Source organism: Petaurus breviceps, unplaced genomic scaffold (genome assembly GCF_028583685.1).
Source record: "Petaurus breviceps papuanus isolate PSGF00001 unplaced genomic scaffold, PetGlider_PUasm1.0 91133, whole genome shotgun sequence".
Lineage (NCBI taxonomy): Eukaryota > Metazoa > Chordata > Mammalia > Diprotodontia > Petauridae > Petaurus > Petaurus breviceps.
In genome coordinates this window covers 97,890,616-97,918,304 of record NW_027187419.1, presented here as the reverse complement: position 1 = coordinate 97,918,304, position 27,689 = coordinate 97,890,616, and the positions used below count along the sequence as shown (strand labels likewise).

Genomic DNA, 27,689 nt, shown 5'->3' with positions numbered 1-27,689 from the left:
CTAAAAATGGATAACAGTTTTCTTCTATTTTACATCATAATGAAGTCCATTCCATAGTGCTGTCAGCTGCTAAAACAACAGCTGAAAGGAGAGCTCATTGACTCTTTTCCATTTATAGACACTACTGAAGGTTTTATCTCTCTAGAAAACATATAACAGCTGCTTACCCCCTCCCTTTAAACAATAAATGAGTCATTTCTTGAGTCATGATAACACCTAACATTTGAAAGGTCTTAATGAGTCAGATGAAAATCCTATGATGTGATCCACCTGATATTAGACATTAAAACTCAGCAATTTTTATAGTAGTTTTTCTTTGTGCATGACATATAACAAATACAATTTAGTGACTAAGCTGACACTACTTTTTACAATGCAGCAGGAAAAAGGTATTATAGAATTTAATAAAACCAAAACAAAACATAGTTATAGGTAATTTTCATAATGGTACCTCTTGAAATTGATATTATTTACAATAAATTTATAATTCTGAACATAAATTGTTTTCTTAAGCCTCTGTTAAGCTTATATAGCTAGCACATATCATTGAATGTGCAACTAACTAGTAATTGAAAGTTATTCTCCAAACCATAATAAACATAAACAAGGAGAATACCAGAAAACCATTGTAGCAATAAAATGGCAAAAGAAATATTTTATTTTAAAAAAGCATTAAACAAAATATCTATTGATAAAATAATCTCCTAAATAGTAACTCAAAATTTCGAGTAGAGACCAATTTACAACAAGTTCCAGAATTTTTAAATTTACTTTTACTTTAAAAAAAAAAAAGACCCCCAAATTAGGGAGAAAAAATGGTACTAATTGATATTCAAGAAGTTTATAGTTGAAACAGTGTAGCAACACATTTAAACCTGGTTGAAAAGGACCACAGAGATCACTGTCACCCCCTTTCTTTAGCAGATGAGCAAACAGGCCCTAGGAGGTAAAGGGAAGCACTCACACAGTATAAGGAACAGAGCTGAAATCCAAAGGCAGATGTTCTTACCCCAAGGCAAGTGCTCTTTCCACTACAGCATAAGATATATCTTAACCTACCTAAATTCAGAAAAGTTCATCTCAGATTCAATCAGAGTTCCTGTCCTATTCTCCTAAATAATATTTGCAAAACATTAAAAAGTACCATACAAATACTCTTTATTAAACACAATCATATTGCAGTCATTTTATATCAGCAAAATCATATGTGTACGAGATTAAAATGCTATGTATAGCAAATAAATTCAACAAATTAAATCCAATTCCGTTATATATATATACATATATATGTATATTTAGGATAGGCAAGGCAACTGGCAATAACGTTTTTGATAAATGCATTTTTTCTTAAATTCTTTTAAGTTTATACTTTACATATGACTATTCAATATGTTATACCAGACCACTAGTATCTTCAATCTTAAACTATCTTTTAATAGAAATCCAGCTCAAATCAAGGTCAACTCATTACTTCCCAAAGTCCCTGTAGGGTGAATCCATCCTTCAACTTTTCTATTGCAAGTCCCAGTTCTTCTGAAAATACAGGTTCACGATCTTGTTGCTTTTTGACAGTTAAGATGAGAAAAGAGCATAGGCAAGAAAGAGGAATAAACAAAAGATTGTACATAAGTTTGTGAATACCAAATGATAATATATAATTTTTAGAATAAGGTAAATAGCCTTACCTTATTGCCATCAGCAAAATAAGCCTATGAGAAAAAGAAATCTATTAAATTTCACATATCTAACAGATTATCAAGACTAAATGGGGTCAGTGTAACAAGTAATTTTCAGACTGATTCTATAACTAAATGAATTTTACATCTTCTCCATATAAATGTTTTTTTCTTTTTGAAATTTGAAGTAAGAGAATTCATCTAATTCATGTTAATATTTTACATAGCTATGAAAATATTTTGCTGTAAGTTTTAAACAAAAATATATGACAGAATTACTACTCCACTAAGGTCTTATTCTGCTGCCTCTTTGAGGTATGAGTTTTCAAAGGCTATGTCAATGTATTGAAAGCTTTGGCAGGTCTCTCCAGGCCAGGAAAATATCAAGTATGGGCCAGAAGATTAATCTATTGGTGTTCCAAGAGTCAGAATAACAAAGTTTAGGAAGCCATATTTATGAGAGGGTTGATAACTAATTGAGGAGGTTTTTTTTAGCCATAGTATTCATGAAGCCATTTACTCAGGTAGGGTTTTGATCTATGTTAGTAGAGCAAACACACATCCAAATGTATGTATTGAATTAACTATTATTAGTACTATTTTCTTTTAAAAAGATAAAATGAGTTAACTTATAATCGACTTATAAGTTTCACCTATGTTGGCAAAAATCATTAATATGATCTATCGAAAATATTTTCTCTGGATATGATTTGGCATGGCAACATGTTAATAATTAAACTGGTTCTACACTTTTTACACTTCTGCTTCAAAATTTTTCTGCCTTACTACCTATCAAGGAAATATTCTGGTCAAGTTAATTTTTTAAAACTACCTTCCCTTCTTGGGTATTTAATTTTACCAGTGTTTATTAGAGTTCCCTGTAGTAGCAACACAGAGGAGAAATTTCTCAATTTTTTTTTTGACCAGACAATATCAGTATGAAAACTGAACATTCTACATTTGCAAATAGGATATGCCTATATAATTAACAGGGAATAATCAAGAGAAGACAGAAGAATGAATCTCTGCAAAGGTTTTTAATTCACCAGAGAAAGAATTCACAAATAAAAAATGTGTTGTTAATTATTGGATTTTTTTGGGTGAATGGCACTGTAAATGAGACAACGAAATATACAATTTTAGAATAAACTTACTGTCTTTAATACCCTCTACTAGTCCAAAGCCTGAAGAAACTTTTTGTCTCAAATCATCTGAATGACTATACTTCCACTTTAAAAAGTCAAAATATTCTTAGACTAGAAGATAATACACATATCTTTGATCCTATACTGAAAAATCATGTGCTTAAGATAGCTTCACTCTCAAATGTCCCAAGTTCTAGGGTATTTATTTTATTGACTAATACTTTACTTAGTTAAACCACAGAGATAAAAATTATAGCAATTCAATGGATCCTTTGAGGATGCTGTAATGGGAATGTAAATTTTAAAGATCTTCTCTGCCCCTAGGCTAAAGTGCACCTGGAGCCTGGGGTGGGAGGCTTGTTTTTCAGTAGATACTTTTTGATTGGCCAGTGGGTCCAAAAGGTTGTTACATTCTCTGAGCCAGGAGAAGGCTATATAAGCCTTGATGTGTAGCTTTGTTTTGGGGGCTCACTTTGAGAAGTGTTCTGTGATTTGATATGGATTCTGGGAAGCCGTTGTCTGGAGCCCCCCCGCATCCCTTCGCTTTGAAAAACCCAGATGTTGAAATCCAGATGTTGATTGGGTATGGATGTAATGGCTGGACAGTTTGGAAAGCTGTCTGCTTGATCTGTTTCTGTCTTGATACTTCTGCCTGTATACTTTGAAGTTCGGGGTGCTGACCTTTTCCCCCTGAACAAGGTAAACGATATATGTCTGACTGATTAAAGTAAGCTTATTAACCCATTTTGAGTTGCTTTCCTTTATCAAAGCAGATCCAAGAACCTGTGGTGGCAGCAAACCCTGAGGACACGTGGGGTGCTTGCTGCTACAGATGCTTACCACAAAAGCATCAGTGTGTTCATCAGACTCTATTTCTACATCATCTTGAATTTGTTCAACTGTCAGATCTTCAAGAGGCTGAGGCTGTAAAACAAGACACTTTGTAAATTAAGCTGCACAGAAATGTAGGCTGATAAGATAAATCAAAGTTGTAATAATTTTACAACTTTCATTAGGAAAATGTTATTTGGGAATTTTCTTCAATAACAGTAACTACTACTGTCTTAAAATCTCCTATTTGAGCTACATTCTACTATTAAACAATCATTTTCAATTATAAATCAATTTGAATATTAAAAGGAATAATTTATGTGAGTTTCAACTGAAATTTGGGTTTCGAAAATAAATTAGGTCAACATCAAATTATTTTAGCTGGCAAATATTACACATACTACATTTGGATAAACTTTAGACACAAGAGTATATGTATTTTTGTGATCACTTTTTTCACATACTTGGTTTTTTTGATAGTATGAAATTTTGATTTTCCCTCAAAGTAGTAATTAAACAGAATCTGTATTTGTGAAATATCAAAAAAGGCTATGTGGGAACATTTTCAAGTTAAGTTCGAATAAAATGTTATGATTTATGTCACTGGCACAATGCTATATACTATGTGCCTGATAAATATTTGTTAAATGAATTTTAAATCAGAGAGCATGTGTGGGTTACAAAAATGTATTCTGCAGTTCCTGCCTTAAAGGAACTTACAGTTTAATAGAAGAGATAAGAATTGTATAAAAATAATAAGGCAACAAATAAATAATCATAATACAAGGAAAAGCAAATATTAAGAGCCATAGGATTCAAAGTGGAAGGTTGGGGCGGCTAGGTGGCACAGTGAATAAAGCACCAGCCCTGGAGTCAGGAGGACCTGAGTTCAAATCTGGCCTCAGATACTTAACTAGCAAAACACACAAAAACTAGCCGTGTGACTTTGGGCAAGTCACTTAACCCCAACTGCCCTACCTTCCCCCTCCAAAAAGAAAAAAACAAAAACAAAAACAAAAAATGGAAGGTTACCAATCATGTCCAAGTAGTGAGGAAGTTAAGTTTCATAAAAGAGGTAGCACTTAAGCTATGCCTGGAATGAGTCTGAGAGGTGAAGATCAGGTAGGGGATATTCCAAGTGGAAGAATGGCTTGCGTCAAGACAAAGGCTAACAATTTATGTTTTAAGAAAGGCAAGTAATGCACTTTTGTAGGATTTTGTTGGGCTATAAGATTTATGTGATGGCTTTACACTATATAATGTTAGAAAAGCAAGCTGGCGCTATACTGTTTAGGACCTTAATGCCAGGCTATGTGTTGAGAGTTAAGACAATTTTAAAATAGGGAAATTATACAAACAAAATAGGCTTTAGGGGTATTCTGGAAGTAATAATGTTGGATGGCCAAGAGAGGGGGAAAATCTATAAGGAGAATAAACTTTTAAGAATCCAAATGTGAGAAATAAGGACCTGAAATGGGAGATGACAATAAGAACAGAAAGGAAGATACAGATTCGACAGGCACATGAAGGAAAAACTGTTAGGGCTTGGTGACTAAATGAGGGTTAGGAATGAAGAAAGGGCAGAGGATGAGGTCATAGATGTGAATCCCTAGGAGAATGGTGGTACAATTAACAGAAGTAAGAAAACAAGGAAGAGAAACTAGTCTGGAGTTAGAAAGAAGAAGAATATAGTTTTAGACATGTTTTGAGATGTTGGTGGAAAAGTCCTACATGTGATGGGGGAAATGGGGGAAATGGGGGAATGGTACCCCAGGTGAGTGGTCAAGGACAAAGATTTGAGACTTATCCACCTAGGGGTGATATTTGAAGCTTCAAGTAAGATCACAAAGGAAACCTGTCTAGAGTTAGAGATCTAAACAGAGAAGCAGAATAATCCAGGGACACAGAAGCCAAGGGATAGGAGTGTTTTTTTTAAAGCATTTTGTACTTCTGTCATTGCATGTATCACATTTTTTTTTACAATGAATTGTGGTTATGTCATCTTCCCTTCTAAATTTTAAGTTGTTTGAGAACTTAAGTTCAATATTATTCATCTTTATATCTGACAGTATCTAGTACAAAGAAGATATTCAAAGTTTGATGAGTGAATGAACAAAAGGAAGAGGCAGCTCGACATTACTGAATGCTGCAGAGAGATTAAGAAGAATGAAACCTAACAATAAAGACAAATGGATTTGGCAAATGAAAAGTCCCTGAGAATCTCCGAGAGAAATTTCAATGGAGTGATGGGGAAAGAAGATAGATCACAGAGGTTTAATATATGAGGTTGGGTTTGTTTGGGTTTTTTTGTATGTTTAGTGAGAAAGTGGAAGAAGCAAGGAAAAGACTTCTCTTGAAAAAAACAGAAGTAAAAAAGAGAGATGAAAATTACAGCATCAGTGAATGTCATGGTTGAATAAAAGTGTGTGTTTATATTTTAAAGAGGGTAGAACTGATCTCTAATTGGCAGAAAGACTGAACTAGTGGAACAGAATTTTGAAGAAATGAGAAAGAAAAGAATTTAGGAAGTAAAGTCCTGGAGGAAGTGGGAAGAAGTGGAAAGAAGAGCATACTTAATTCTGTTTGGAAGAGAAGGACTACCTCTTTATCTTTGGAGGGAATGAGATGATGAATGGATGCACAGAAATCTAAGGGTAAGAGAAAGAAAAAAGGATGAAGGAATCAATATTGTATGGTTTCCATATTCACAGCAAAGTAGAAGGTGAAATCATCTGTTGCAAATGAGGAAGACAAACAGGAGATTTAGAGATTTAGAAGCATGGAGAAAGTCTGTAAAGTCTAATGTGTAGAATCTGAAAGTCTAGAGATGAATTAAAAATGTTGCTGTTCAGCAGTGAAGGCCCAGAATCACAGAATGTTAGAGGAGGAAAGACCACTGGAGATCAAGTGCCACTCCCTCATGTTAGAGATGGGGCAGCTGAGATCCAGAGAGGTGAAATTACTTGCTTTGCACAATAAGTTTGAAGAGTTGGATCAGAACCTGGTGTTTGGTTCTCAGGGCAGTTCTCCTTCTGCTGGACTAGGCTTCCCCTGCATCAGAGAACAGAAGCTGAGAAAATAAAAGGAGTGAAGGGTGATACAATGTTAAGAATTTCCACATTAAATACGATAGGAAGAAGGAAACTAATATGTTTTAAGTGCCTACTGTGTGCCAGGAACTGTGTTAAATGCTTTATGGATATTATCTTAGGAGGTAGGTACCCTTATTATTCTCATTTAACAGTTGAGGAAACCATGGCAGACACAGATTAAGTAACTTGCCAGAGTCACACAGCTAGTGAGTGTCATGTGGATTAAGAACAGAGGTCATGATGAAAATGGCTATGGATAGGTCCAAGCTAGGTATAGATGTAAGTGAAACTAGGATAGCACTAGTGAACCTGGGGAACAGAGGAGCATCAAGGGACTAGAAGTTAGGATGAAGGTAGAGAGAAGGTTAGGTAGAGGCAGGGAAAGGAAGTAGAAGATAAAGAAACTGAATCTGAGGAGAATCCTGAGCTTGAGATCTTTGTGGCAGGGTAGTTATCTCTAATGATGAGACTGAATATATAGTCCTGCTGATGGATGGCTTACATAGAACACAAATGAAGATTCATTAAATAAGGAGACTGTGTGTCAGATGGGTTATTAATATGGATGATTAAATTATGGCAAGGGGCCAGAGAAAAAGCCTGACAATTGCTAAAGTTACTGAGGAAGAGAGGAGAGTGTCTTGGAAGTCACTTGACAATTGTGATTAGGAAAAGAATGAGATAGATATAGTTATAATGAACAGATTCTAAAAGAGGCATACTTGTTGATTAATGATAGGTAAACAATGATTTGGAAATGGTACTGGGCATCAAGGCTGACTTCCCCTTCTCTTATTGTAATACAGGTAAAGTGTCAAAAGAAATAGCCTTCAAGGGTGGCTAGGTGGCGCAGTGAATAGAGCACCGTCCCTGGAGTCAGGAGGACCTGAGACCAGATTTGTCTCAGACACTTAACACACAAACTAGCCGTGTGACCTTGGGCAAGTCACTTAACCCCAATTGCCCTCCAAAAAGCAAAAAAACAAAACAAAAACAGAAATAGCCTTCATTGGAGAGGCCTGTGGATTAAGAACCAACTTTCAGTCAAGACAGAGGTAGAGGAAATGTCCATAAAAAAGAATGTACTGACATCATCCCACAATAGAACTGGCATTCCACCAGGCATAATGGAAGAGACTAGAGTGATGGATGGATAGGCAACAATTAGGACTGGGATAGAGTATGGCTGAACTGGATAATGATGAGTGTACAGGAAGGGATAAAAGTGAAAAAGGGATTTTGGGGTTAAAAGAATCAGAGGGTTGGCAAGAAGCATGTGTAGAGGAAGAAAAGTGCTAGGCAGACAGAACTGATGAATTATTCATCATTAAAAAAATTAAAATACAATTTTTATATGCAATGTTCTGATGTTATCTGTGAAATTGAACATAAAAACATTATATAACAATATGACAAATTGATTATTTAGTAAGCTGAAGAAATTACCTTTTCTTCCATCTCATAATCCACCCCAAATATAGGACTGGCAGAATAGACTCTATGAAGTGAATTTATTTCCTTTACTGACTCCTGTAGTTTTTCCACAGGATCTATTTTGAAACCAAGAACATATCCTCCACTCTACAAGAAATAATTTTTAAAAAGCCTGAAATAACATTTCTATCACATAAGAAATTATAAAGGTCTAGTATCATTGATCACCAGAGAACAACCTCCACACCAGGCTACCTGTACTCTGACTTCCTTATTCTCTTTTCTACCACCTCAGACTGGGGGGGACTCTGAGCACTTACAGCCCCACCTGGGACCCTGATCTCTGACTGGCAAGTTTTCCCTTTTTCTTTTTCAGTCTCAGGTTCCCTACTTTGGTCAGTTCTGAGCCATATACCATGTGAATATCCTCCACCTCCCTTTCCAACTCTGGCTCCCCACATGCTATCCTCTATTAGAATAGAAAGCTCCTTGAGAGTAGGGACTATTTTTACTTGCTTGTATTTGTATCTCTAGCACTTAGTACAGTGCCTGATATGTTGTAAGCATTAAAAATACTTTTTAATTTTTCCACTGATTTAGTTATTTTAAAGCATAGCAGATTGTAATGGTTAAGGGAGCCAAATTTTTGTCAAGTTATTTCTTGGGAATAATCATTGACTTTTAAAAGGAGACAGGTATTAGCTTTGACCAAGATTAACTCTTCCAAGTAATAAAGGATTAAAAGTAGAAGAATGGGTAGACATTCAGGTTTTTGGACTGAATTTAGAGAGTAAATACAGGTGTGTGTGTGATTTCCTAAGTCATTCCAGTCGTGTCTGACTATTTATGAGCCTGTTTGGTGTCTGGTTTTTTTTTGGCAAGACACTGGAGTGGGTTGGGTTGTATTTTCTTTCTCTAGTGGTGGGGTGGGGAACTTGAGGACTTGAGGCTACATGTAGCCCTCTAGGTCCTCAAGTGCTGCCCTCTGACTGAATCCAAACCTCACAGAACAAATCCTTTAATTAGGGACATTTGTTCTCTGAAGTTTAGATTCAAAGGGCTGCACTTGAGGTCTAGCACTCAATGCACTACCACCTAGCTGGCCAAATAATTATTTTACTTTACTTAATTTCTACTGGAAGTTGGGATAAATAAAGCATAAAAGTTTGTACAATGTCCTTTTAAATGACACCTAACCAAAAAAGATCTACCCACAGAATATTTTCTTAACCTAACAAGTATTATTGGTTTTCTGGGAACATCTAAATAAGCCTTCAGTCCTCCTATGTAACTTTACACATACAGATAATCCCTTTCTTACTTGTGCTCCCCATTGGTGACTAGTATCATATTATATTATTAATAAACCCTCAGACCTAGGCTGTCACACACATATCTTGCACTTATTAAACACAATGTTAAAAACATCAAATATCTTACCTGTTGAGAGCTCTCTATAACAAGTGCTAAACCAAACTTTGAATCTCTGACCTTTATAGAACGCTAGTTATAAAATGAAAAAGAAACAAAAATGCATTTTTGATTATTTGGTGATAAAGACTATTTAACATTTAGTATTCCCTTATACTATTAAGCTTTTAATTCCATAATTCCATTTTTTCATGGTCAATGATAAACACAATAAATGTAGCATGATAAATACAACCACCAACATCTAACCGATAAAAAATTTCTCCCTGTATTATTACACCTTGAAAATCAATTAACACACCAATATCAAAATCAAACAGAATTTTCAAACGAAGAAAGTAAAAAAAAGTTATCAATCACAAAAACGTACAATTTTGGGGGAGGCTAGGTAGCGCAGTGAATAGATCACTGGCCCTGGAGTCAGAAGGACCTGAGTTCAAATCCAGCCTCAGACACTTAACACACACACACAAAAACTAGCTGTGTGACCTTGGGCAAGTCACTTAACCCCAACTGCCCTAACTTCTCCCCTCCAAAAAGAAAAAAAAAAGTACAATTTCCTAAAAGTGTTTCTGACTCTGTCATGCATTGGTAAGAGGCAACTTAAAAAAAAATAAATCAGGGGGCGGCTAGGTGGCGCAGTGAATATAGAGCACCAGTCCTGGAGTCAGGAGGACCTGAGTTCAAATCTGGCCTCAGACTTAACACATACTAGCCATGTGACCTTGGGCAAGTCACTTAACCCCAATTGCCCTACCTTTCCCCCTCCAAAAAAAAAAAAAAAGAAAAAGAATCAGGGCCCAGTGATCTGTTAGCACTTGAGGGCCATTCCCTTTTGTGGCTTCTTTGGCAGAAGTGATGCAAATGGATATGTGCTTCCTCCTCCCCACTCAATGAACCCTCTTATAATTTGAAGGATGTCTAGCATGTTTACCTAAAGGAAGAAGGGACTTAGGGGATCATAACAGTTACTTCAAAAATGGAAAGGACTGTCATGTGGTGTTAGACTTATTATAAATGGCTCTAGATGACAGACCTAAAGCAAATGAATGGAGGTTACAGGGACACAGATCATAATGTTTTCTTTTGTTTCCCAATTTAGCATAGTACCTAATATATAGCAAATGTTTAATAAATGCTTTATTTCTCCATGTTCCTCTGATCAGTTCAGATGAAAGTGAAGTTCAAGTACCCTCAATCTCTTCCTCCCTTCCTACCCTCACTTACTTCCCCCATCCCTTCCTGTTTCTTACTCCTTTCATCCCTAGCGTATTCCTTTTTATCTCGCCTTCCTTTCTTCTGTTAAGATTATTAAAACATAATAAAACCACTCCTAAATTCTGTCCTACTTAACTCTCTTTATAACCCCTGATGTTATTAGGGTTCTGAGGAGACACTTGTATTATCTCCCCCAGAATGAAAATATTGGTTTGTATTTACTATTTTTGTTTTTCTTGACTCCTGTGTTTGTATTACAAGGTTTCTGTTCAATTCTAGTCTTTGCATTAGGAATACCTCGAAGTCTGTTATTTCATTAGAAGTCCATCCCAACTCTACCCTACCCTTTACTGCCACCATATTTTTTTCTTTTTTCACTTTTATCAGGTTGGTTATTCTTGTATGGAAACATATTAAACATCTTTTTGGTAAAACAGAAAATATTAATAATGTTTTCTCCAGCCTAAAACCCCTTTTAGGAAATTGGGTAGTACAAAAAGCTAAGAACTTTCTTAGGGAAATAATATTATTGCCTTCCCCTTACCTGAGTTCAAGGGACTATTATTCATCTAAACTTACTCTTCAGTTTCCCTTCCTCAGAAGCTATCTGGGCTAAAACACCCTTCTCCATAGAGAAAAGCTATGGATAACATCTCTGGGTGGAGTTCCATTGATTCTTTGAGGGGAGAGGTCCAAAAAGAGTGGGTTAGTGTTTTTGTTACTGAACTGTTTTCTGACATATTAATACCAAACTGTATTTTAACATATTGTGAGCTTCCTTTGTTCAAAATTCCTATAAATGTCAACTAAAATTATCTTGGTGCCAAGAGACTCATCAGAGGACATGAGGAACCTATGCGAATTTGCTCACCTTTCTTTAAACTCAGAAAATATTTAGATACTAGATTACTGGTAAATAAAATTGTTTCCTAAAATAATTGTACCTAAAACACAGAGTACCCCATTAATATTTTTTTCTTTGATACTTGGTTGAGCCTAGATCTTTTAGTTTGGGGGATATTATATTTAAAGCTCTCTTCCTTAATAGAGGTGGCTGCCAAAGGTGTGATCTTGACTGTGGTTCCTTGGGATCTGAAATATTTCTAGCTACTTGCAATATTTTCCCTTTCTAGACCTGGAAGCTCTGGATTTTGGCTATTTTGTTCCTGGAAACTTTAAATTTAGAGTTTCTTTCAGAAGGGTGAGTGGTTACTTCTTTACTTTCACTCTGACCTCTGGCTTGTAATAGATATGGAAGTTTTCTTTCATGATTTCTTGAAATATGATATCTAGACTCTTTTTTTCTGGTCATGGCTTTCATGTAGCGTAAATATTTTGTCTTGATCTGTTTTTCAGGTCACTTGTTTTTGATATAAGATAGCTAACATTTTCTTTTGAATTTTCAAGCTTTTAACTTTGTTTTTAATATTTCTTATTGTTTCAAAGAGTCATTAGCTTCTGTTTGGTCTGTTTATTTTTCTAAAAGTCTGTTATTTGGGTAAGGTTTTATATATCTTGTATGAAGTTGTTAAATCTTCTTCCCTCATTTCTTTTCCAATTTTTTCCTCTAGCACTCTCATTTCATTTATAAAATCATCTGTTAACCCTTCACACCTTCCAGGAATTTGGTTGACCTTATGTCCACACTGTGTTCTCCTTTTAGGTTTTGATTGTAGATATTTTTGAGTCATCTGCTTATGTGTTTGAGTTTTGGATGCCCCTGATACCAGAAGGACTCTTGATTGAGGGAATCTTTCATTATTTACTTATTCTTCTAGCCTTACTTTTCAAACTGGAACTTTTTGTTAAGGCCAGATTCAGCACACTTACGGAGGGAATTTTTGGGTCTTATTTGGTCCTGATGTGTAATCTTTGGGGTCCTACTGCTACTTTCTCTGAATACTGGAGGTTGCTTTCTCATAGGATCTTGGGACCCCTCAGTATGGAGACCTGAAAGCTTTCTGTAGGCCCAAAGTAGTCTTAGGGAGAAGTATGATCATTGCTCTCTTGGTTTAGAAGCTATGTAAGCTTGGTTTGGGACTAGGCAAAACAACTATAGGCTTGCTGGCTGGAGTACCAGTGGACTGCTGCTGAACCAAGCCCATGTAAGCCAGTTAGAAAGCTCTACAATTTCAGTGACAGAACTTCCTCTAGGCCTGAGCTCTCTACCTTGTTCAATTGGCTGTAGGTCTCAGACAGAATTGGTAGCTGAATTCAAGACCCTGCTCTGGAGACAGAGCTACACAGCTGCTGCTTGCTTCTGTTTAGCCTCAGGCAAGAGACCTGACAGTGATCTGATACAAGCAGCAGGTCAGCAGCATATTGGCTCTGGTTATCTCCTCAATCCATATTCAACTGCTACCCAGTTCTGGAAATCAGACTGACAGAACTGTCAGCTGGCTTCTGTCCCTACTGGATCTGTATACATCTGTGGGTTCCAGTTCAGTCCTTGGCTGTGCAGTACCTTTCTGGCTAGACCAGTCCCCAGTGTCTGTAGACGTGGGCTGGAAAAATGACTGTGTTTTCTCCTTGGATTTCCTAATTACAACTTGGTCTGGTGCTCTTCCTAAGTCTTTGTTGGAGTAATTATGATGAAGAGCTGAGCTATACTGCCTTCTATTACTCTATCTTCTTTGCAGATTTTGAGTTTGCATCTTAAAGAGCTCACCTCTAACCTAAAATTGCTTTAGGGAAGACCGTCAACAAGCATTTGTTACATTCTTATTATGTGTTAGGTAGTGTACTAAATGGTGAAGATACAAAGAAAGACAAAAAGCAGTCCTATTCTCAAAGACTTCAAAGTCTAATGGGGGAGATAACATGCAAACAACTATGTACAAACAAAATATATACAGGATAAATAATCAACAGAGGGAAGGCGCTAACATTAAGGAGGAAAGGCTTCTTGTATAAAGTGGGATTTTAGTTGAGACATTAGAAAGTCAAGAGATAGGAGTGAGAAGGGAGAGAATTCTAGGAATGGGGGACAGTCAGTGAAAACGCATGGAACTGGGAACTAGAGCATATTCATGAGAGGCAGCAAGAAAGTGAGGGTCATTGGACTTCAAAGTACCCAAGTACCTCAACCAAAGTTGAGGAAGGTATAAAAAGCCTGGAAAGGTAGAAGGGGATGGCCGTGTTAGGAAGGGCTTCGAACCCAGATGATTTTATATTTGATCCTGGAAACAGCAGGGAGCTACTCTTGACAGCTGTGTGGAGGCCAGACTAGAGTGGGGAAGAGACTTGAGGCAGGGCTAACAACCTGAAGGCTACTGCAATCATTGAGGTCATTTGTGATGATGGCCTGAACCAGGGTGGTGGCAGAGTTAAAAGAGAGAGGCAGTGACATACAAATAATTGTGTGTGCTGCTACATATACATGCATGCCATGGGGTTATCTTATATTACCCTATAAGGAAGTTGTGGGAAAATTTTTGGTAACCTAAATACCTTGTATGAAGTCCAAGAAAGGCCCACTTTATAATTTCTCTTCATGCTAAGTACAAGTATTAGAAAGTTTCAATGTATTTTACTTTTCCTAGAATGTTAACTGATAATGGCATACTATTCTATTGGATTTTTTCCCCCTGCTTTGAAAAAGCAAATCATGATAATTTTTATCATAATTAACTAGGCATTCTGAAATGAAAACTGCTACTATTTTAACAAATAAAAAAGGAAATAGTGAATTAGTCTAAAACAAATCATAAAATCCTTTTCGGATTTTATAATTAATATATTGATATTTACAAAAATACTAAAAGGAAGTAATACATTTTTAAGTTATATTAATATATGGCTACCAAAATGTGCATACTTTTTGTGCATACTTACAATCTGCAGATATGGTATACTGACATTGAAACTGTCATTCATATTTGCATGCCAAACAATTCTCACATTAGTAATAAAAAAGGTTCCCAAATTTCCCTATAAAAACAATTTAAGATATGCAGTGATTAGAATCCATAGGCTGTCCTATTATTGAAAAAAAATTCTGAATTATGCTAAATAGTTCTGTAAACAATGCCCAAATTAAGTTTTATACTCAGCAACATCACAACTTTCTTACTTGGGTATTAGGATGTTAGAAAAATTATGGCAAGATAAGAGAGAAAAATATAGAGACAACCTCCCAAAGTCCACCAGGCTTACTTTATGGCTCTTGCCACCATAAACTAGAGCATACAGTTCTCTCCCAGGTAACCACAACTACCCAAAAACATATTCTAAAATTATCCAGTTTGGGGCGGCTAGGTGGTGCAGTGAATAGAGCGCCGGCCCTGGAGTTTGGAGGACCTGAGTTCAAATCCAGCCTCAGACACTTGACACACTTACTAGCCATGTGACTTTGGGCAAGTCACTTAACCCCAACTGCCCTCCAAAAAGCAAATCTATCTATCTAGTTTGATAGTTTTAAAATTAAATTAAAACAAAACAACTCATTGCTTAAAAAGAAATATTTGTATAGCACCTTAAAATTTGCACTTATGTAAAGTTCTTTGCACTTTTTTTTTTTTGACACAACTGGGGTTAAATGAGTTGCCCAGGGTCAGTCAGTAAGTGTCTGAGGCAGCATTTGAGCTCAGGCCCTCCTGACTACAGGGCAGGTGCTCTATCTACTGCACCACCTAGTTGCCCCTACAAAGTATTTTAGATACATTATCTCACAATCAGGTAGGTTCCACGGGTATTATTATCATCTCCACTTTACAAATAAGGAAATGAGGCTCACAGCATTTAAACAACTTGCCTTTTGTCATCCTCCTAGTAAGGCTGGAGGGCAAGACTGGAAACAGGTTATTCTGACTCTAAGTCCTGAACTGAATCCCCCATAACACAATGACTCTCTACACACTGGCTTTCAAGAAGAATAATCCATGTGTGGGTTTACCATTTCAAGTCTCAAAACCAACAACTAAAGAGGTATTTTTTGGATGACCAGATTTATAAAAATAGGAAAAGGATACAAGACACACAGCACAGCTCCCAAAGTCATACTGGTGCCTACAGAGGATTATATTTAACCTTGACAGTAATTAGTTGGAAGTCATTATTATTTCAATCCATTTTCACATGGAACATTTCTTAAAAGAGTATTACATATTTTTTTTATCTCTCACTTAGAAAAAGAATATTTGTGATGTCCTTAAAGACTTGCTGAAACAAAGGGAAAACATTTTTGTTTTGTTTAAATTCTACTTAATCTGACAAACATTTATTAAGCACCTACTATGTACAAGGTATTGTGTGAGGTGCTAGAGATACAAAGAAAAAAAGTTTCTGACTTCAAGGAGCTTACATTCTGCAGAGGGATCACATACACAGATACAGTATAATCGATGGTAGAAAGGGCTGGTGCAAAGGAAGGGTTCAGATAGGATGCTCTAGGAAATTAAATATCATTAGAAAGAGATGCTAACAAGAATATGACACATAATAGATTACAAATACACTTATCCTCTTTTATATATTCTAAATTTTGCATGTTCAGAATAAACAGAATCAGAATGGTAGTATGTAACAAGTGCTATAATACATGTATTTTTTAACAGTGTGCCAAGGGAAGAACACATTTCAAGATGTCTGGAGTCATTAAAAAATTTTAGTTTCCCAAAGACAAATACAACCTGTTCTCTTCTTCAGTTCTGGGTCCAATTCACTGTCCATTTGCAGTGTACGATCCAGATACATATATGCCTAAATAGATGGACATGCTCTACATACAACTGCATCTTATGATTTGGGTAATATATCATATTCATTTACTTGGTTTTTCAAATGTGAATAGTTAGGCCAAACTCTCGAGTGCTTATGGATCTCTGCAGTGTTCTGGCATTTGATGTAATCAACCCAGTGTCATCTGCAAACAGGAGCATCTAGAGGACTTCACTATATATATATGGAATTCTTCCAATTGTACTGGATCTCTTCTATCACAGTGGCAAACACTTTTGGTTGTCATGAATCTCCCTGTTTTATGCTTCATCTGATATTAGCGATAATAGGTTATCAAATAAGATTATCTCTGTTGTTAAATCTTTCAAGGAATCCTATATAATTTTAACATATGTATGAAAACCAGCTTTCACTACTAATATTATTCCAGTTTTCTTTCATAGCCATAAGACAATAGTCTCCAAAGAATTGAAAAAGTCTGTCACCCAGAAGGCAATGGAAAGGGTCGAGGTAGATGTGAACAAGCTGAAATACATTACCAACAAGGAACTAGGAAAAGAAGCAGAATGAAGGCTATAATCCAAGAAATGCCCGAGAAAAAGAAGTTGGGTTAGTCACATGGGAACAGTGAAGTAGAACTGATGGGGAGTGGTGGTACCCTTGCAATGTCAAGAGAAATCAAATAAGGCTCACCACACATTAGGTAGACCCCTAGTAGGGAACTTACAGAAGGATAATGATGAGAGTTTCCCAGAATGGGTAGTCAGGAATGGGCTGTTATCTGCTCTGTTGGAAGGAATGCTTATACTTAAGAGATGCAGATCCATTTGAATATCTGAGTAGATGAGTCAAGTAAAAATGACTGTTTAGGCTCTGTTAAAGGGTTTACTAAAGTCTTTCCTTGAACATACCTGGTCACTGGATAAATTCCAAACGCCATTGATTTTATCATATACTTGTTCCTGTGGTAATAATCTTAGCTGCTTGTTTTGAATTAATGCACTCCTTAGTTTAAAATCACGGTACATTTTAGAAGTTTCATATGCTCTATGAGAAAAAAAAATAGGCCAGCAAAGCTGAAAACATAATTTAAACTTGCAGTTATACATGTCTAATATCACTGATATAATGATGTATTTATTTTCTACATTGCATAAATGGTTAATGTAGGAGCTAACCAGTTTACAAAAGTCACTTTTTATTTTTTGCTTCAATGAAGGTTAGTAGTCAGTCAGTCAACAAGCATTTATCAAGTTCCTACTCTGTACTGGCACTGTGCTAAACACTGGAGATACTAAGAAAGGCAGAAACAGTCCCTACTCCATCTAATGGAGAAGGGAACAGGTAAACAACTATATAGAAAGAAGATATATACAAGATATATTAGGGAGAATCTTAGGAAGAAGGAACTAGAATACCTGGGATAACATAATTAATAAACAGAAATTTAAAAGTTACTGGCAGACCATTTTTCTATTTTATGTTTAAAAAATTGTGTTCAAATTTAGTAGTGGCTATCCTCAACATCTCATTTGTTAGGTACAAAAAAATCTCAAATGTTCTTAACATACCATACATCACAAACTATTGATCAGTAAAGGGATTTCCTGGTAAGGACTTATCAGTTAACCAGCATTAATTAAGAGTCTACCATGTGCCAGGCACTGTGCTAAGTGCTGGAGGTATCATGCTGTGGTTTTATATAGTTCCCTGGGGGCACTGAGAGGTTAAGTTACTCTGTAACTGTTACAGCTTCTAGGATATGTGTCTGAGTTTGTAAAGTATTCAGAGCAATTTCCTTTGTTTCCAACATCTTTATTATTATAACAGTCATCACTGATGTTCAGAATGCTGTAAGGTTACTCTGACGCCAGTGTTCATTCCATTATGCCATGTGCACCTCTGTTTTACTTTCTAGATATAAAAACATGGCTTACATATAATATTTTTCTTTGTTATATGTACATTTATATGTATATATATGCACATATACATGAGACAATAATTCCTACATATATTCCTATACTTTATGTATATATCTACACTTACACATACAGACACACACAGACACACACACACAGAGGGCTTGGAGTCAGGAAAACCTGAGTTCAAATTTGATCTCAGACACTTACTAGCTGTGAGACTGGGAAAGTCATTTGACCTCTGTCTGCCTCAGTTTCCTCAATCATAAAATGGGTATAATAAAGTACCTACTTCTTAGGGTCGCTGTGAGGCTAAATGAGATGATATTTGAGAAGTATTTAGCCCAGCACTCAGCACATAGTAGATGCTTAACATATGCTTCTTCCCTTCCTTCCTTTCTTTTTTCCTGTATTTATTCTCCAAGTTAGTTCCCTTTTTCTGATGTTCCTATTTCTGTCAATGATATTATTCTATCATTCAAAGGGCTCACGACCACAGAATGAGGCTGTTCACATAGTTCTTTGAACAAATGATACTTTTTTCCACTTAGCTCGGTAAATATGCGAGTATTTGCTTAAAATGCTTTGTCTCTCTAAAATATCCTCCCTTCTCTTATCGAAATCACACTCATCCTCACAGGCCCAGTTCTCTACAAAACTCTCCCAAGCCATTCTGGCCCTAATTGATCTACCCAATGACTATCCCATAGTATTTATTATCACTTCTTTGGACACAATAGAAATAATACAACATATTAATATTATATAATAATACATGATATAACTAATAGAAGTTATTTACATATTGTCTTATATTTATACATTACATGTGAATATTTCATGCATGTACATCTTATCTTCCCAAGTGGGGTTAGCTCCCTGGAATAAGGAACTGTTGGGTTTTTTTTTTAATCTCCTCCCATTGCTAGGCACATAGCTGGAACCCATTAATGAAACAAAGAATAAAGTAAAAGTAATAATAAGTCTCGAGAAATTGGGCGTTATGGTTAACTATACTTTCTCATTAACTAAGGTTTCACCAGAGAATCATTTTCATTTCAACTATTATTGAAATACATCAGTCCATTTTCCTGGCTTGTTAAATACAATATACCCAGGAAAACATTTCTTTGATGTGTCAGGATCTTACAGTGACTCAGGATCAGCATTCTGAACATCAGTGATGACAGAATAATAAAGATGTAGAAAACATAGGAAATTGATAGGAATACTTTACTAACTCAGACACATATCCTAGAAGCTGTTTTGCATGTTTCTTGAAAATACTAATACCTAATGTAATGTCATTTCCCTTTTTCTGATAAAGGATAAATGTAGGACAATATTCTGGATAAATAAGGATTCTAATTAATTGAAATATACAGAGTTCTAGCTTTATTGCATGTATACATTGGCTAAAAATTTTGCAATATTAATAAAAAGATTTTCTTAGCTTTCAAAATTCTAGGAAGTTATGTATAAGCAATATTATATAAATTTGACTATAAAACTGTGCCTCTCATTTTTAGACTTTGTTACATATAGACACACACAGACAGACACGAAGACAGACACAGACACAAACACACAAACTAAAAATCATGGCCAAAAAGAACTTCAATAATATGCCAAGAAATGCAAAATTTCTATTTCTCTAATCATGTACCCTTAATGAGTGGTGGAAATATAAATTACTTAGACAGAAAATATGTGTAACATTTGTATACTGTCAAGTGTATATTAAAGGGGCCCAGAGTTCCTGAAACTGCCATTTTTCCTTAGTATTACCAAAATTACTTCTAACATTATACTCAAATCTTTGTATTTCTTGACCACATAGATACAAAATGAAATGGAGAGCTTGCTGAAGTAGAGCTAACTTGATTCAAATCGTTGAGGCAAACAAATGAACAAAAAACAACTAATAAAACTGACCACCCCTCTAATGGGAGAAAAGCACCCTCAAATTCCTGTTTTCCAACAAGATTGCCTATAGTAATTCAACTCTCCAACTCTCTTTATCTAGTTACCTACTATGGACAAATAAGAATCCTGGAAAAATTTTAATGTTTCAACTTACAGATGAGATGAAAAAAATGTGCTTTTATCAGATTTCTTGTAATGATTATATTTCACATTATTATTCTGGGAAAATAATGTCTTATTCTTCTCTTCACTTTCTTTAATACATATGCCTTGATAACATAAAGTGACTAAATAGTATCTAATAATTCAAACACTTTTTTTTTTTTTACCATACCTGTGTACTGCAATGACAGAGGTAAAAAGTCTAGGATTCCCAGGAACCACATTTGTAAATATAAACTCAAAACGAGTATTGTTACATTTTGTTAGTATATAAAGAGCTTCAGTCTGGCCCCGTAACTTCTGTAAGGACAAATTGTTCATGCTTATTAATAGTTTCTATTTCACAGGCAATTATTAGTTAACAGTGAAAAACTAGGTTAAAATGCAAATACAAATCTAAAATAATGCACATCTAAAATATATCTTTGCTATACATTTAATGTTTAAGGACTAGACCTGTAATTACATTGATATAAGGATTCCTATGTAAGGAAGTTCCTTCTACCAATGCAAGCTGGCATCTTCTCTGCAATTTATGATTTCAGAGAGTTGTCTAGAGCACAGAGAGGTTGTCTTGCCCAGGGTCACCCAGCTGGTATGTGTTCAAGGAAAGACTTGAACCGAGATCTTTCTGGCTTTGAGACTAGTTCTCTATCTACTCTCCATGCTGCCTCAACATTTTTAACAATTAAAAAGACTTTTAACTGACTTTTAATTACCCGTTATATTTTTAACAACTTTAATTAAGTTTTATACTTTTCATACTCACAGAATTAGCAGCTCTTGTTGTAATATTGATTATGCAGTTGTAGCCAACAGCTAAAGTTAAAAAATATTTTAAAATGTTAAAGGAAATTAAACAGGGAATACACAGGGCAAGAAACAAAAATACAACCTTCTACACTTTTAAACACCAACTATACAGTAGAAGAAAGGTTTTTTAAGCTCATAAACTACTGTCAGTAGACTTTATTTTTAAAGGAAAAGGAGAACTAGAGATTCAATTCTGGAATTACTCTTTCTAAAAAAATAAAAATCCAGCATGTGGAAAGTCTACTTTTTAATAGTTCATATAACATATCCTTAAATGAAATCTGGTATCTTTATACCAGATGAAAAAGTCCATAAATGGATAGTAGGAAATTAGAAAATATTACACAATAATTAATGGCAAACCCTCGGACATTACATTATTTTAAATTATTTTAAAGATCAAAAACACAAGTTATCTTTATTACTTATTACTACATAATCATGAGAAATAACAACTTTCTTGTCTGCAGCTAATAAAAACAGGTGATTGGTTATAAAATTTAATGCAAAAGTGAGTATAGAAAAAATCACAAAACAAAGAGGAATCACACTGGAGAGATGGGAAAAGGCCACCTGATAAATGTTTAATTTCTAAAAAATCCCCAAAACTCCTTTTCCTGAAGCCCTAATCCCATACACATTTCTAGAAAAGATGATCTGTCTGAAGAAAAAATAAAATAATGCAGAAAAACACTTTTGTTTGTATTATTATGCAAACTTTGATTACTCTATAGACTTGACATTTTATGAGTAAGTTCTTTTCATGGCATACTGTTAAGTATTATAAATAACTATGAAAATGCAGTAATTTACTCTATGGACTTTGTATCTTTAAGTTAACTTAAATATATATACTTACAAAGATTGACTCTGGGTAATGCCAAAGAATGCCATATAATCCTCAAATTTGTCACTAACAATCTACCTGAAATAAAAAGAACTGAAATGCTTAGCTGACCTAGAGATTTTAATTTGTAATACATCTGTGAAATAAGAAATCTATGACTTCTCAACCTATTTATCAGTAACAAATTCACATTTATAGAACATTTTATAGTTAAAGTATTTTCTACACTTTAGTTCATATAATCCACAGCACTATTATGAAGTAGGTAGTGCAATTATTATCCCCATTTTACAGATGAAGAAACTGAGGTTCATAGAGAATAAGTACTCACAGCCAATATTCAAAGCTAAGTCTACCAAATATACCATGTATTCATTTCCTCACTCAAAAAGTTATGCATAACTATGTTTTCCTGTGCTCAAGACACAGGGTTATATAATCAAATGAAGCTCATACAGTATGTCAGAGGTTTAGAACAAAGTGAATGGGGGCAGGTAGGTGGCACAGTGAATAGAGCACTGACCTTGGACTAAGGAGGACCTGAGTTCAAATCCAGCCTCAGATACTTGACACACTTACTAGCTGTATAACCTTGGGCAAGTCACTTAACCCCAATTGCCTTGCCTCCCCCCTTCCAAAAAAAGAGAGAGTAAAAAAAGAAAGTGGAAGCATTGAGTGAAGATAGCTTTTTAAATAGGAATTTGGCTGAATTTAGGGGAAGACATGGTTGCTAGTGGGGATGGTTAGGATCTGGGGATGATTTTTTAAGGATAGTGGAGATTTGGACAACTTTGTAGGAAACAGGGAAGGAACAGGTTGATAGGAAGAGATTTCATATTAGACAGAAGGGATGATAGTGGAGGCAATCTACCATAGAAGATATGAGGGAATGGGATCAAGAGTACACACAAAGGGCTTGGTTTTATAACTCTGATGTACCACCTCAATATGAGGCTAATATGACAAAAAAGGAAAATGTTGGATATTGGAGGGGATGTGGGAAAACTGGGACACTAATGCACTGTTGGTGGAGCTGTGAACTAATCCAACCTTTCTGGAGAGCAATCTGGGGCCATGTCCAAAGGGCAGTAAAACTGTGCATAACCTTTGATCCAGTAATACCACTTCTAGTCTATATTCCAAAGACATAAAAAAAGAAAAAAGGACATATTTGTACAAAAATATTTACAACAGCTCTTTTTGTGATGGCCAAGAACTGGAAATCAAAGGCATGCCCATTGAAATGTCTAAACAAGCTGTGGTATATGATTGTGATGGAATATTATTGTACTATAAGCAATGACAAGCAGGATGATTTCAGAAAAACCTGAAAAGATTTACATGAACTGATGAAAAGTGAAGTGAACAGACCCAGGAGAACATTATACACAGTAATAGCAATATTGTACGATGAAGAATTGTGAATGACTTAGCTATTCTCAGCAATACAATGATCCAAGACAATCCCAAAGGACTTATGAGAAAGCATACTATCCATTTCCAGAGAAAGAAATGATATTGTTTGAATACAGACTGAATGAAATATGCTGTTTTTCAAATTATTTCTTCCATTCTTTTTCTTTTGAGTCCTCTTGCACAAAATGACTAATATAGAAATATTTTACATGACTATATATATATATATATATATATATATATATATATATATAACTTACATCTGATTGCTTATTCTCTTGGGGAAGGTAAAAGAGAAAGGGATAGAATTTGGAACTCAAAACATAAAAATTAAAATATTTCCAAGAAGCTAAAAAAAAGAGCTTGGTTTTGGCAAGAAGAAATATCTCTTCATCAGAGACTCAAGTAAAGGAGGAGCTAGTCTGAAAAAAATGTAATGGGTAGGTGAGATGAGAAGGGAGAAAAAAAGAGCTTGTAGAGAATGGTTTCTATTTTTTTTAATTTATTTTTTAATTTTTTTGCTTTTTGGAGGGGCAATTGGGGTTAAGTGATTTGCCCAAAGTCATATGGCTAGTAAGTGTTAAGTGTCTGATGCTGGATTTGAACTCAGATCCTCCAGACTCCAGGTCTGCTGCTCTATTCACTGCGCCACCTAGCTGCCCCTGGTTTCTATTTTTTTAGTTAAGTATAAGGTAAGACCCTCAGGTTGGGGATAGGAGAAGGGGTGTTGGTAGAAGGCTTGAGGACAGAAGAGAAGGTATGGAATAACTGTTGTGGTGAGCAGAATAGAGAATCAATTAGGAAGGAGTAAAAGTATTGTCTTGCTGCAGTGAGGGACCAGCTGAGATTATAAATTCAGCTGAGAATGTAAATTCATAACCACACAGTTTTGTGACTTCCTTTCTGTTCAGTAGCACATGTAGAAGCAAAGGAAGCAGAGAGTGGGAGTACAGCAGGATGGGATATGGCAGTGTATGAGTGGAAATGATTCGGTGATGGGACCTGGACCCCAGAAGGAAAAGACCATATCTCTGGAAGCAACCCAGAATATTAGCAAGGCCCCCATGAGAAAATTTTCTCTGTTACTGGCACATACAAAGTCGACCCTGTAATTTCTCAGATAAAGGCTATCAGTACAGCCACAGGGGTGCCTGGCTCAAGGACTCTGTCTCTGGCATCTTGAACAGAACTATCTTGTTCCTTCAACAAAGCTGTCTCTGTTGACTCCCTGAATTTTCCCATACATTCTAGCAGTCCAGCACCTGGACTACTGGCATATACTGACCACTCCCTAGTCCCACCCCGATCATCTAACTAGCATACTTGGTATTCTTTTCTCTGTCCCTTTTCCATATAAACATTAGCCAGCTTCTTTAAGCTTCACCACTTGACTGTGTTAACAGGATTTTACTGAGCCAGTAAGCCTGTTTTGTGAGTATGAATTTATCCCAGGTGACACCACCTCATACCCTGACATTCTGGGGGTCCCAGCACCCCTAAGCCGCATCAGAAATATGATCAGAGAATAAGGATTCAAGAATAGAGAGAAATGTGACATTGAACTGGTTCACCAAGAGAAGGGAGGATAGTGTAGCTAAAGTAACAGTAAAAGGGATTTCAGATCACAGTGAGAATGAAAAATAGGTTTAGGTTACAGAAGTAGAGAACTTTTGGCCTCAAGGCCACATGTGGCCCTCTAGGTCCTCATGTGCAGCCCTTTGACTAAATCCAAACTTCACAGAACAAATTCCCTTAATAAAATAATTTTTTCTGTAAAACTTGGACTCAGGGGTTGGAGTCAAGATGGCGGAGTAGAAAGAGGCCTTCCCCATGGCTCCTGCTTCTACCTCCTCCAATTCATGTAAAAAATGACTCTAAACAAACTTTGGAGCTACAGAACCCACAAAATGACACAGAAAAGCTAACTTCCCACTGAAGACAGCCTGGCAGGAATGGGCCAGCACAGTGTTCTGGGAGAGTAGCCCAGCCCTGACTGAGCCAGAGGTTTTAGCCTCAGGGTGGCCATAACCAGTCACTGGCTGGAGGGACTTCAGATCACCAGCAGCTGTGGTGGTTTCCAGAATTATCAATCCATAGATGCCAAGAACAAAGTGAGAGGTCAGTGCAGTGTTGACTTTGGGACCTGGGAGTTTGGGACTGCGATCTGTCCTTTAACCCCTGGAGGGAGAAGCCATTGAAGCACCGCAGCCGCTGCCACATGGCTGCTTCAGAGCTCCTGGCCTGCAGATTGTAAGGGGGACCAAGCAACCAATCTGAGGGATAATTGCTCTTGCTTTAATCTGCTTGGATCTGGATTGCTGTCTAGGGTGGAAGTCCTGGGGCGAGTTACCAGTTTGCCAGTGAGTGTGGAGGCTTCAGAGAGGGCCTCCAACTAACAGCTCCAGCAGCTGAGAAAATCCCAGCAATTTGGGAAAAAACTCCCTTCTCTGGTAGCAGAGTTCTACTGTGGCAAAAAACTCAAAAGTCAAGTAATTGAGTGGAGACATGAGCAAGCAAAGGAAGCAAAGCAAGAAGAGCAATCTGACATTAGACTCTTATTTTGGGGACAAAAAGGATCAAAGCATGGAACAGAAGGCAGACAATGAAGTCAGAACTCCTGCACCAAAAGTTTCCAAGAAAAATATGAGCTGATTACAGGCCATAGAGGAGCTTAAGAAGGATTTTGAAAACTAAATAAGAGAAGTGGAGGAAAAATTGGGAAGAGAAATGGGAATGATGCAAGAAAATTATGAAATGAGAGTCAACAACCTGACTGAAGAAAATAATACCTTAAAAAATAGACTAACTCAAATGGCAAAAGAGGCTCAAAAAGTCAATGAGGAGAAGAATGCTTTAAAAAGCTGAATTTCCCATATGGAAAAAGAATCTCAAAATCTCACTGAAGAGAATCATTCCTTTAGAATTAGATTGGAGCAAATGGAAGCTAGTGACTTTATGAGAAATCGAGATACTACTACACAGGTCCAAACAAATGAAAAAATAGAAGGCAATGTGAAATATCTCACTGGGAAAACCATTGACCTGGAAAATAGATCCAGGAGAGATAATTTAAAAATTATTGGACTACCTGAAAGCCATGATCAAAAAAAGAACCTAGAGGGGTGGCCAGGTAGCACAGTGAGTAAGAGCACTAGCCCCAGAGTCAGGATGACCTGGGATCCAATCTGGGCTCAGATACTTAGCACCCACCCAGAAACACCTGACTGTGTAACCTTGAGCAAGTTACTTAACCCCAATTACTTAGGGGTGGCCAAGTGGCGCAGTGAGTAAGAGCACCGGCCCCAAAGTCAGGATGACCTGGGATCGAATCTGAGCTCAGATACTTAACACCACACCCAGAAATAACTGGCTGTGTAACTTTGAGCAAGTTACTTAACCCCAATTGCTTTAAAAAAAAAAAGAACCTAGAAATCATCCTTCAAGAAATTCTCAAGGAAAACTGCCCTGATGTTTTAGAACCAAAGGATAAAATAGAGGCTGATAGAATCCACCAATCACCTCCTGAAAAAGATCCCCAAGAGAAAACTCCTAGGAATATTATAGCCAGGTTCTGGAGTTCCCAGATCAAGGACAAAATATTACAAGCAGCCAGGAAGAAACAATTTGAATATTGTAGAAACACAATCAGGATAACACAGGATCTGGCAGCTTGTACACCGAGGGATCAAAGGGCTTGGAATATGATATTCCTGAGGTCAAAGGAGGTGGGATTAAAACCAAGAATCACTTACCCAGCAAAACTGAGAATTATGTTTCAGGGGAAAATATGGGCATTCAGTGGAATAGAGGACTTTCAAGTATTTTTTTTTTTAAAGCAATTGGAGTTAAGTAACTTGCTCAAGGTTACATGGCTAGTTATTTTGTGTGGGTGGCTAAGTATCTGAGGCCAGAACTGATCCTGGGTCTCCTGACTCTGGGGCCCAAGCTCTTACTCACTGAGCCACCTGGCCACCCCTAAAGGGACTTTTTTTTTTTTTTTGCTTTTTGGAGGGCAATTGGGGTTGAGTAAGTTGCCCAAGGTCACACGGCTAGTTTTTGTGTGTTTGTGTTGTGTCTGAGGCCACATCCGAACTCAG

At 36.3% G+C, this 27,689-nt stretch overlaps 1 protein-coding gene across 1 annotated transcript in view; it reads right to left on the bottom strand.

Moving 5' to 3' along the window:
* LOC138154794 (kelch-like protein 41) overlaps nt 1-27,689 on the bottom strand; it is a 50,047-nt gene that overhangs the window by 16,613 nt on the left and 5,745 nt on the right. The window contains exons 3-11 of the mRNA XM_069079782.1: nt 22,189-22,254; nt 21,286-21,335; nt 20,689-20,816; nt 17,418-17,553; nt 14,662-14,757; nt 9,619-9,681; nt 8,191-8,325; nt 3,662-3,745; nt 1,686-1,709 (exon numbers count right to left, since the gene is read on the bottom strand). Of these exons, the coding sequence (XP_068935883.1) occupies nt 1,686-1,709; nt 3,662-3,745; nt 8,191-8,325; nt 9,619-9,681; nt 14,662-14,757; nt 17,418-17,553; nt 20,689-20,816; nt 21,286-21,335; nt 22,189-22,254 (782 nt within the window). The remainder of the gene's footprint in view (nt 1-1,685; nt 1,710-3,661; nt 3,746-8,190; nt 8,326-9,618; nt 9,682-14,661; nt 14,758-17,417; nt 17,554-20,688; nt 20,817-21,285; nt 21,336-22,188; nt 22,255-27,689) is intronic.